Source organism: Neophocaena asiaeorientalis, unplaced genomic scaffold, assembly GCF_003031525.2.
Source record: "Neophocaena asiaeorientalis asiaeorientalis breed wild unplaced genomic scaffold, Neophocaena_asiaeorientalis_V1.1 scaffold690, whole genome shotgun sequence".
Taxonomy (NCBI): domain Eukaryota; kingdom Metazoa; phylum Chordata; class Mammalia; order Artiodactyla; family Phocoenidae; genus Neophocaena; species Neophocaena asiaeorientalis.
In genome coordinates, this window is record NW_020172148.1 from 240,425 (window position 1) to 252,398 (window position 11,974).

The 11,974-nt window shown below is 41.3% G+C and overlaps 1 protein-coding gene across 1 annotated transcript in view; it reads right to left on the reverse strand.

Moving 5' to 3' along the window:
* Positions 1-6,789, reverse strand: part of LOC112406138 (KH domain-containing, RNA-binding, signal transduction-associated protein 2-like) — a 214,549-nt gene extending 207,760 nt beyond the window's left edge. Inside the window, exon 1 of the mRNA XM_024754841.1 lies at positions 6,695-6,789. Within this exon, the coding sequence (XP_024610609.1) occupies positions 6,695-6,785 (91 nt within the window). The 5' untranslated portion in view covers positions 6,786-6,789. The remainder of the gene's footprint in view (positions 1-6,694) is intronic.
* Between the last annotated feature and the right edge of the window lie 5,185 nt (positions 6,790-11,974).

Here is an 11,974-nt window from a genome sequence, read left to right on the forward strand (position 1 = left end):
GAGAATATGAAGAAGTCATATAACATGGGTATCTGCTAACATTCCTTTGGGAGATCAGCTATTAACCAGTACTCTATTATTTTTAAAAAATATTTATTTCTATATCATACTTATTTTACTGAAATTCACCATTTCTGTAAGAAAAGGATCATATTACAATCTATTAATATATTAAGTCTTACACTGTTTATAGCTTTAAAGAAACCAACTGGTGTCAGGATATAATTCCGATTAAGCTACATTTCTTATAATCTGTATTCAGACAAGAAAAGGGATCAAATCAAATGTTCAAAAAATAAGGACATAGGAAAGGCTGGTGATACTAGAGAGTCATCTCCAAGGGTTTCTAAAAACCATCTCTAAAACTTCCCTCCTTCTGCAGCTGCCATGGGAACATAGAGCTCCAATCTAGATTGTATACTTAATAGAAACCAAAAATTTTGATCAGATATTGTGTCCATTATCCAGATGGATTTATCCTGGTCATGCTCATTCTTACATAATTAGTTAATGAAATATTAATGTACAAGACTGAACCTGCCTTCAAAAGAAAATCTTATCAAGAAATAAATTAAAACACAAATGAATGGAGACTGGATATTATATATAAAATAAACACAGAAGACTTTGCAGAAGGGGGCAGGAAGAAGGCAGGCTGGCTGGGTACCATGTGACTCAGGCAGTGGTTTTGCTAGTTTTTCTTGTGTTTCATATATGCCAAAGTGGCAGCTGGAAAGGTTGGAAACCCAGGAACATTAACAGAAGGAGACCAAAAAAAGGCTCAAGCAAAGCCTGCTCTCTCCGGCCACAGGACTAGAAAGAGGGCAACCTTGAAAGACAGAAAACTTTTAGACAACAAACATCCTTCCCCAGGCAAACAACACAGAAAACAAAACAAAACCCAAAAACCGGTGTCTCAGGCTCTCCCCCATCAAGAAAAATTAAATAGGGAGCCTGGGCGTCCAGCCTCCCTCCACTGTGAAGGGGCACTCCTTCTCTCTGGGGGGAGGCAGGGGGACTGAATAGGCAACAGCACTTCCGTACCACTGGCAGTGGGGACAGAGGCTCCGTGGAGACCCGGATGTCCACCCCCAGGTGCAGGACCAATGCATCCTTCCCCCTCCAAGCCAGGGGGTGTCAGAGAATCTTTCACTCCTGCTAGAATTCCTCCCCACCCCTCTCGGTGTACTAAAGACCACACGGGAACAGCAAAAAGGGGCCCCTCCCTCCCTCCCCTAGGCGCCTGAGGGAGCCTGGACTCTCCTTGCCCCAGAAGCATCCAGGCAGGCAGCATCCCCTCCCTCTCCTGGCCTGCTGTCAGAGATGGCCTGCCTATGACAATAGCATTTAAAGGTGTGACATGGTCACACTCTGATCTTGAATGAACCACTCTTGACAGGGTGTGTGTGTTGGGGTGGGGAGGAGAGAGAGGGAGGATGGTGAGCACTGGAAAGAGAGACAGAAGAGAAAAACCAACAGTGTGTAGTGCTTGTAAACCAAGGGAGAAGCCAAGAAATTGGGAGAAGAACAATAGTGGAAAGTGCAGCCAAGTGCCCTGATGAGAGGTCAGACACATTTTACTGGATTGGGCAATTAGATGATTCTCACTGGAGCCTCTGGTTTCAAGACAATGAAGAGGACTGCAGCGAGATGGAGGACCTGTGGAAGGTAAACTGAGAAAGGAAGCAGCTGTATGGACTCATGGCATCAGAAACTTGAAGGAAACAAAGGAGAAAAATTGTCAAGAGAGGTTATTTTTATTACTTTCAGCAAGTGAAACAAGTATTCTATTTTTTTTAAGTGATTCCGATTGAATCATGTTTATAGGCTGCTCCAAGGAAAGCTGGGGATGAAGACGTTGGAACTACTGAAGAAAGGATATAATAGGCCAGACCTGGAGGGGATGATGGGTGCTGGGATTAAGGATGCTGTGAACAAGTCAGCCTTGAACAAAAAAATTAATTTCACCTTCTGGGAATGAAAGGAGTATGGAATTTTTTAAGTGGTAGGAGGGTGAAGAACTTCGGAAGACAGAAATCCACTTCCCTTGATGAAAAGGAGAATGCAGCCAGCTGCCCAGAGTGATGAACATGTGGCCTGACGAGGAGGCCAAGCAGGTGCAGAATGAGCCTCGAGAGACCCAGGTCCTGGGCTAACCAGGCTCAAGTCAGACACGGGCAAGCGACCACTGATGGAGGGAACACGATATTTTAAAATCTCTCATTGGAATCATCTTTTATAAGATAATCTATTTCATAATTTGGTGTATGAGTTCAAATTTCACTCAGCAGTGATTCAGAGAGTTAAGTCAGTGCTCATTTTATTACAAAATCAAGCTTCAAGTTGAGGTCAAGTCCACAATGCCACTAAAACATTAAGGAAAACCTTAAACACATCATCTTATATTTGTAGAATTTCTGCTTATGTTTTTGTTTTAGTTGTACAAATATTCCTATTTTAAAATACAGCTTACATAGTCACAAACAGCATTTTTTAACATTAAAAGAACTCTGGCTGGTGGATATTCATTTTGCTGTTTTACAGGTGAAGAAACTGAGAATCAGAAAGGAAATAAATGAAATATCCTTTATTTCACAGTTGGCAGGGGTGTCAACACTCCATCCCAAGTGTTTTGCTTGCTAAAGCAGAATTTCTCCACTATATGATAAATGTGTTTTAACTGCAGTTCAAAGATACCTTTAACTTAGTTTTTTTTTGCCAATTTTTATTTTTATTTAAGAAACATAAATAAGATTATCTCAAATTTATTGGGAGAGAAAAGAGATTACATCAATCAAAGGAAAAGTCACATGAATACTATTTTTTATCAGAAGTTGGTTTTAGAAATTATACCAATACCTTTCTTTAACTTAAGAACTCACCATGTTTTATGGAAAATATTTCAAGGAACACATTCTGAGTTTAAAAATGATCCTTACTGAAAATCTAAATGTAGTTAAATCACTACAAGTCAGCATTTGTGATAAATTATTAATCCATGTTCCTCTCATTCATCCACACCTGCAAACAGGCCAATCCTAGATGGAAGGGCAAGTTTTTCACCAAAATTTTCAAAAAGCACCCAGAGTTTTTTAAAAATCACTTGAACTGTTGGGATATTTGGCAATATTTGACTTCATCATATGATGAGTCAACCAAAACAATGATGAATCTACCAATATTTGTGAATAATTCAGGTTAGGAAATCTTGCCAGCCAGAGAACCCAAAACACTCTCAATTGGACAAGAATTTATTAATCCTCCTAAAGGTATGGAATTGCCATAATTGAATCCATAAATTTGAACAGATCTATGTCTGTCAGCAGACAGGCATGCTTTACTGCAAACAAGAATATTTCCATGCATATACATTTTTAGCTCCCAAGCCTTGAGAATGGTTCAGTAAATGTAAATCTGTCCCCAGTGCCCAAAATAATGTTTATGCTTCAAATTGCATTATAATGCAATAATGTATTATTAATCATTAAACTAAGAAGGAATGAAAAAAGTTTCCAAAATATTCAGCCACTGATTTTGGTATTCTGAATACACAAACACCACTCCTTTGCACCAGCAGCAGTCCCAGACTTCATTAGAATTACAAAGAAATCTAGTCCAACTCCTCAATTTGAGAGACTGGTTCAGGGAAGGGAAATTTACCAAGATTCAGTTTAGGCAAAAGTGGAATTAAAATCCAGGTATCTGGATTCACAGTTTAGTGCACTTCCCAGCAGTATCACAGATATAAATAACCTCGTCTAGTTTCATCTGGCAAGCAAATTCAGAGGCTGAGTGGAACTTCAAGAATCATGCTGAATTTGCTGTTTTATCATACTCCAAAGCACCTTCCATACAAATAGGTAATTAAACAATATTATCATCACAGAAGAAAATTCTTTTAACTGCTCAAACATATTATACTATTCAAACCATATTATTCAAGATTTTTCTAAGTAACAACACAATACATAAAATGTTTGGGCTCTTCCTTTAACTTTCTCAGAATCATTCCTACTGAAAGTACACAGCAGGAACAAGTGAAATAACAAACTACAACAAAAATAACAAAATAACCAACAAACTAGCACTTTTAACCCTATGGCCTTCTATTCTAAGTGAAGTAGTCACAATTCAGCACTGATTTGCATCTACCACCAATCAAAAAATCAAAATAAATCACAGTGAAAGCTCATTGGTTTACATCACTGCCCTTGTATGTATTAGCTTCCAGAAAATCATTCCGAAGAACTGAATCATCTGGATCATTTTTATTACTCACTCAGTCTTGAGACAGTCTGCACAGTGCTGGCTGAAATGTACTTCACTGAGCACCTTCTTTCCAAATGAACATCTGTGTCAGGTTTATTTATAGCCGCTGCCTTCAATCAGTACATTTCCAGGGGTGAGAAATAAAATTATCTCAACAACACACTCCTATAGATATCCGAAACAAGACTTAAGAATCTAGGCAGATGGCCTTTGAAAAGACAATGAAAGATCTATAATGTAAAATGTATGTTAAGGTTTATTAGAGATTCAAAATGACACTCTTCAATAAGCATACATAAAGAGCCTCAGGTACAATTAGAGAATTTAAGTCTTGTGTCTCTTTTGGCCTATCTCTTTATATACTCAAGATTATTATCATCACCTCCTCCATCCTCTTTTCCTCATTATGTTTCCTCTGAAATTTGGACACTTCTCTCTGTTTCTTACTTAGATGTTTTTCTCTCTATTTAGGAGCTTTTTCTTCCTAATTCTTTACAAAAGCAGAACATGCTTCCCCCTACTGGGAAAAAATTAAATTACAAAGTACATAGGAACATGTTCCTAAGTATCAAGAAACGAAGTTCCTGAGAAAAATAAAATGTTAAGAAACCAGGTGCACAGCCTTCTCTGTTTTACCAGCTGCAGAAATACTTGCACTCTCTATTTAGGGCTCCTCACACGCATTGCTGTAGTTTGGCAGTTTTCAGTACACTAACTCTCATTAATGACTGATGAATTAATCAAGTCTGCTGTCCCCAAAAGAAGTCCAATTAGGAGGTCTGAGAAAATGATCAATTTGTAACTTTTTTCCATTTTAAAGCATTATCAGCTAAATGAAGACACTTCTGGAAAATATATTGAAGTAAATGATTTAAGAAGACTTTTAACTGCATTTTTAATCATTTTGAACAATCTTAAACATTTACCCATTAATTTACAATATTCCTATTATTTTTATGTAGTTATCTTTATTTTTTAATAGAGGGAGAGTTTAATTTTTTAATTGACTTTCATTTTCAACTTTAGGTTCTATTTATTTTTTTCATACAGTAACCAAGAAAGTAGTAAGCATGATTGCATTTTCTGTCCTAAATCCTCCATAAAACCAAACTTGTTCCTTGAAAAACAGTTTAGTTGTTTCACACATTCAATATTTCGATTATAAAGCTTTTCTTAATTACTTAGTATACAAAATAGAAAAAACACCTGACACTTTATTGTTGTAAATAATAATCCATCAATAAAACATTTAAATAAACCTAATGACTATGTGACTTATACATGGAGGCTTAGAATTTTTCCTTCTACGTACAACTAAATCTCGAAAAAGAAAACATTTCCTTTAATGCTTAAGGGCTGAGGAAGAGAAAGTTTTAACTTTTAGTTTTACCATAGGTAACGTCATAAGAACCTAAACTACAAAACTGCACTGTAGTCAATTTGATGATGAAGCAGTTTATTATTAATGAGGCATTCATCAAGAAAAAAAAAATCTGGAGTTGTTTTTAAAAAGACAGGTGTAGACTGCTACAGATATCTTGAGTACCTTTAGCAGTTAGACGGCATTATTTCAAGATAAATGAAGTAATTTGGTTAATACTTCTGTCATACAAAAGTTCATGTTCGTGTGCGTGTGTGTGTGTGTGTGTGTGTGTGTTTAAACGACCTTTCAAAAGAACGCAAAAGACATTTCTGTTCCTCTGGGAATGAAATCTCTTTTAACATTACAGGTACACAAAAGAAAATGCACACCTGGTAAAACGGTTGATCAATTGTGGAGCGTTCCCAGAGATCAGCATCTCCCAGAGCACGCAATCATCACTTCAAATAAACTGATAAGCACTTTAGCCTCTTCCACGTTCACAAACATTGAAGAACACGCAGAATTTAATCTAGGTTTATTCTGACTTTCCATAGGAAAGACTGTCATTAGACTAAAGAACATCAAAATCGCTTCCCAAGCAGAAGAAAGAGAGAGAAAGAAAAGAAAGAAAGAAAGAAAGAAAGAAAGAAAGAAAGAAAGAAAGAAAGAAAGAAAGAAAGAAAAATGCTGATTTGTAGCTAAGAAGCTGTTAAAACACTACATTGATCACCATTCACTCGAAATTGATTTCCCTTCCCTCTGCGGAGTGAAAATATCCCCGTGGACCGCGTAGCTCCTCACTTCTCTCCATCAAAGATCCTAACAGGGCACGTCTCCACCGCCACAGAGCTCGCAGCTCCGGGCTCCCCAAATTCAGCTGCGGAGGGAGGGAGGGAGCGAGCATCCGCCGCCCGAGGACCTGCTCTGTCCGCAGCTCTGGGTCGAGCACCTTAGGGGACAGTCTCCGCGAAGGAGACGGGCGTCCTCCCCAACTCCGCTCCCCGAACCCCGCCGCGGTGACAGGGGCCAGCTGTCTGTTTCCACCTGGGGAGCAAGTCCTACCTTCGGCTAGCAGGCGCGAGGCGTGCACAAAAGATGGATCCAGGCTATCTTTTTCTGCCATCAGCTCAGGCAAGTATTTCTCCTCTTTCATAGCGCGGACTTCGGACCGACCCCGGCCAGGCGCAGGGCTCCGCGCGCTCGGACGTAGGTCGCCGGCACCCTGACTGAGTGGCAGGAGGCAGCAGGAGAGGGGAGGGCAGCGCGGAAGGTGCAAGCGCTTTCTTCTCGCAGCCAGAGCCCTCCCTGGTTATTAGGCATGCCCAGTTGTGTGGAGCCCTCCTTGTCTACTGCTGAGGTGCCGAGAGAGAGCGGGAAAAGCACCGGTTGAACAGAGAAGCTGGGGTCCATGACGGGACGGCAGATGGTGATGAGGAGGGCGCGCAGAGGGAATGGGAGAGCACTCGGGAAAGCCTCGGGAAGGTAGATGGGGCTTTACCTGCGTGGCTAAGGCACAGGTGTCTCCTCTCCGTCCTGCAGCTCTTACGCACTCCAGTGTGCAGGAATCAGCTGTGCACCCGGCCTGGAAATATAATGAAGACTGCATGTGATCGGCGGCTGGTATTTCCAATGAGCCTGACCTACATCGCAGAGACGCAGTAGAATGTTCATTGATAAACAAATAAAGCGGCTCCCAAGCTATATTCTTGCACAGCAACACGCCTCCCCTGTGCAGTCATTGGGGTATTGACATAGTTCTGGTTGTCCTCCATCCATGCCTTCTCCCCCAATCCCTATCTATGGAAGGGATTCTGGGAGGTGGCTGAATTTTAAAACTAAAAAGCAACATAATCAGTAACTTTGTGAAGGAATTAGGAAAATATGTGGAAGAAGGAAGAGACTAGGGAAACAGGTAACTACGGTTGCTCCAATCTCCCCCTTTCTCCTTTATTTAGTTTTTTTCTTAACATCTTTATTGGAGTATAATTGCTTTACAATGGTGTGTTAGTTTCTGCTTTATAACAAAGTGAATCAGTTATACATTTACATATGTTCCCATATCTCTTCCCTCTTGCGTCACCCTCCCTCCCGTCCTCCCTATTCCACCCCTCTAGGTGGTCAAAAACCACCTAGCTGATCTCCCTGTGCTATGCAGCTGCTTCCCACTAGCTATCTATTTTACGTTTGGTATTGTATATATGTCCATGCCACTCTCTCACTTTGTCACAGCTTATCCTTCCCCCTCCCCATATCCTGAAGTCCATGCTCTAGTATAGTAGGTCTGTGTCTTTATTCCCTTCTTACCCCTAGGTTGTTCATGACCTTCTTTTTTTTTTTTTTCTTAGATTCCATATATATGTGTTAGCATATGGTATTTGTTTTTCTCTTTCTGACTTCACTCTGTATGACAGTCTCTAGGTCCATCCACCTCACTACAAATAACTCAATTTCATTTCATTTTATGGCTGAGTAATATTCCATTGTATATATGTGCCACATCTTCTTTATCCATTCATCTGTTGATGAACACTTAGGTTGCTTCCATGTCCCAGCTAATGTAAATACAGCTTCAATGAACAGTTTGGTACATGACTCTTTTTGAATTATGGTTTTCTCAGGGTATATGCCCAGTAGTGGGATTTCTGGGTCCTATGGTAGTTCTATTTTTAGTTTTATAAGGAACCTCCATACTGTTCTCCATACTGGCTGTATCAATTTACATTCCCACCAACAGTGCAAGCATGCTCCCTTATCTCCACACCCTCTCCAGCAAAATTGTTATATCTTCTTCTTGGATCGATCCTTTGATCATTATGTAGTGTCCTTCTTTGTCTCCTGTTGTAGTCTTTATTTTAATGTCTAATTTTTCTGATATGAGAATTGCTACTCTAGCTTTCTTCTGATTTCTATTTGCATGGAATATCTTTTTCCATCCCCTCACTTTCAGTCTGTATGTGTCCCTAGGTCTTAAGTAGACAGCATATATACGGGTCTTGTTTTTGTATCCATTCAGCCAGTCTGTATCTTTTGGTGGGAGCATTTAATCCATTTACATTTAAGGTAATTATCAATATGTATGTTCGTATTCCCATTTTCTTAATTGTTTGGGGTTTGTTATTGTAGGTCTCTTCCTTCTCTTGTGTTTCTTGCCTAGAGAACTTCCTTTAGCATGTGTTGTAAAGCTGGTTTTGTGGTGCTGAACTCTCTCAGCTTTTGCTTGTCTGTAAAGCTTTAATATCTCCATCAAATCTTAATGAGATCCTTGCTGGGCAGAGTAATCTTGGTTGCATGTTTTTCTCCTTCTTCACTTTAAACATGTCCTGCCAGTCCCTTCTGGCTTGCAGAGTTTCTGCTGAAAGATCAGCTGTTAACCTTATGGGGATTCCTTTGTGTGTTATTTGTTGTTTTTCCCTTGCTGCTTTTAATATGTTTTCTTTGTACTTAATTTTTGATAGTTTGGTTAATATGTGTCTTGGCATGTTTCTCCTTGGATTTATCCTGTATGGGAATCTCTGTGCTTCCTGGGCTTGATTGACTCTTTCCTTTCCCATATTAGGGAAATTTACAACTATAATCTCTTCAAATATTTTCTCAGTCCCTTTCTTTTTCTCTTCTTCTTCTGGGACCTCTATGATTCGAATATTGTTGCATTTAATTTTGTCCCAGAGGTCTCTGAAACTGTCCTCAGTTCTTTTCATTCTTTTTTCTTTATTCCACTGTGCAGTAGTTATTTCCACTATTTTATCTTCTAGGTCACTTATCCATTCTTCTGCCTCTGTTATTCTGCTATTGATCCCTTCTAGAGTATTATAAATTTCATTTATTGTGTTGTTCATCATTGATTGTTTCCTCTTTACTTCTTCTAGGTCCTTGTTAAATGTTTCTTGCATTTTGTCTATTCTATTTCCAAGATTTTGGATCATCTTTACTATCATTATTCTGAATTCTTTTTCAGGTAGACTTCCTATTTCCTCTTCATTTGGTAGGTCTGCTGGGTTTTTATCTTGCTCCTTCATCTGCTGTGTGATTTTCTGTCTTTTCATTTTGCTTATCTTACTGTTTTGGGGGTCTCCTTTTTGCAGGCTGCAGGTTTGTAGTTCCTGTTGTTTTTGGTGTCTGTGCCCAGTGGCTAAGGTTGGTTCAGTGGGTTGTGTAGGTTTCCTGGTGGAGGGGACTAGTGCCTGTTTTCTGGTGGATGAGGCTGGATCTTGTGTTTCTGGTGGGCAGGCCCACGTCTGATGTTGTGTTTTGGGGTGTCTGTGGCCTTATTATGATTTTAGGCAACCTCTCTGCTAATGGAGGGGGCTGTGTTCCTGTCTTGCTAGGTGTTTGGCATAGGGTGTCCAGCACTGTAGCTTGCTGGCCGCTGAGTGAAACTGGGTCTTGGTGTTGAGATGGAGATCTCTGGGAGATTTTTACCATTTGATATTACATGGAGCTGGGAGGTCTCTTGTGGACCAGTGTCCTGAAGTTGGCTCTCCCACCTTAAAGGCATAGCACTGACTCCTGGTTGTAGCACCAAGAGCCTGTCCTCCACATGGCTCAGAATAAAAAGGAGAAAAAATAGGAAGAAAGAAAGAAAGAGGATAAACGAAAATAAAGTAAGATAAAATAAAGTTATTAAAATAAAAAATAATTATCAAGGAAAAAATTTTTAAAAATAAAAAAAACAAAACAAAACAAAAAAGAAAATGGATGGGCAGAACCCCAGGACAAATGGTGAAAGCAAAGCTAGAAAGACAAAATCACATACAGAAGCATACACATGCACACTCACAAAAAGAGGAAAAGGGAAAAAAACAATCTATGTTGCTCCCAAAGTCCACCTCCTCAATTTGGGATGATTCATTGTCTATTCAGGTATTCCACAGGTGCAGGGTACATCAAGTTGCTTGTGGAGCTTTAATCCAATGCTTCTGAGGCTGCTGGGAGAAATTTCCCTTTCTTTTCTTTGTTCACACAGCTCCCAGGGTTCAGCTTTGGATTTGGCCCCGCCTCTGTGTGTAGGTCGCCTGAGGGCATCTGTTCCTCGCTCAGACAGGACGGGGTTAAAGGAGCAGCTGATTCAGGGGCTCTGGCTCACTCAGGCCTGAGGGGAGGGAGGAGTACGGATGCTTGGCGAGCCTGCAGTGGCAGAGGCCAGCGTGACGTTGCACCAGCTTAAGGCGTGCCGTGCGTTCTCCAGGAGAATTGTCCCAGGATCACAGGACCCTGGCAGTGGCGGGCTGCACAGTTTCCCGGGAGGGGGGGTGTGGATAGTGACCTGTGCTTGCACACAGGCTTCTTGGTGCCTGCAGCAGCACCGTCTCATGCCCGTCTCTGGGGTCTGTGCTTTTAGCCACGGCTCGCGCCCGTCTCTGGAGCTCCTTTAAGCAGCGCTCTTAATCCCCTCTCCTCGCACAGAAACAAAGAGGCAAGAAAAAGTCTCCTGTCTCTTCGGCAGGTCCAGACTTTTTCCCTGACTCCCTCCCGGCTAGCCGTGGCGCACTAACCCCTTCAGGCTGTGTTCACGCCACCAACCCCAATCTTCTCCCGGCATCCGACTGAAGCCCGAGCCTGAGCTCCCAGCCCGCGCCCACGCCAGCGGGTGAGCAAAACAGCCTCCCGGGCTGGTGAGTGCTGGTCAGCACCAATCCTCTGTGCGGGAATCTCTCCGCTTTGCCCTCCGCACCCCAGTTGCTGTGCTCTCCTCTGTGGCTCTGAAGCTCCCCCCCTCCGCCACCCGCGAAGGGGCTTCCTCGTGTGTGGAAACCTTTCCTCCTTCATGGCTCCCTCCCACTGGTGCTGGTCCCGTCCCTATTCTTTTGTCTCTGTTTTTTCTTTTTTCTTTTGCCCTACCCAGGTACGTGGGGGAGTTTCTTGCCTTTTGGGAGGTCTGAGGTCTTCTGCCAGCGTTCAGTAGGTGTGCTATAGGAGCAGTTCCACTTATAGATGTATTTCTGATGTATTTGTGGGGAGGAAGGTGATCTCCGCGTCTTACTCTTCCACCATTTTCTCAAATCTCTCTCCTTTATTTAGGATGTGACGGTCTCTTTCACCAGGTGTTGCTGCTCAGCTACTTTGTATCTATTCCACTTCTGTTTTAAAGGAGAGTTAAACCCTCCAGTATCACCAGCACTGCCCATCCTTCTTTTACAAATGGGGCATGAAAATGCAGCTTCCATGCTTCAGATACTACAAAACAATCTTTCTACCGTCTCTTTTCATAAACAATCATTTTCCAATTCACCTCTCCTCCACCATTTGTGTTTGTGGAAAAAATGGAGGCTAATTTTCCTACAAATAAAGCATGCTGAAACTTTCCCAAGTTCTCTTACTGTATTCAAATTTTTCTTATTTATT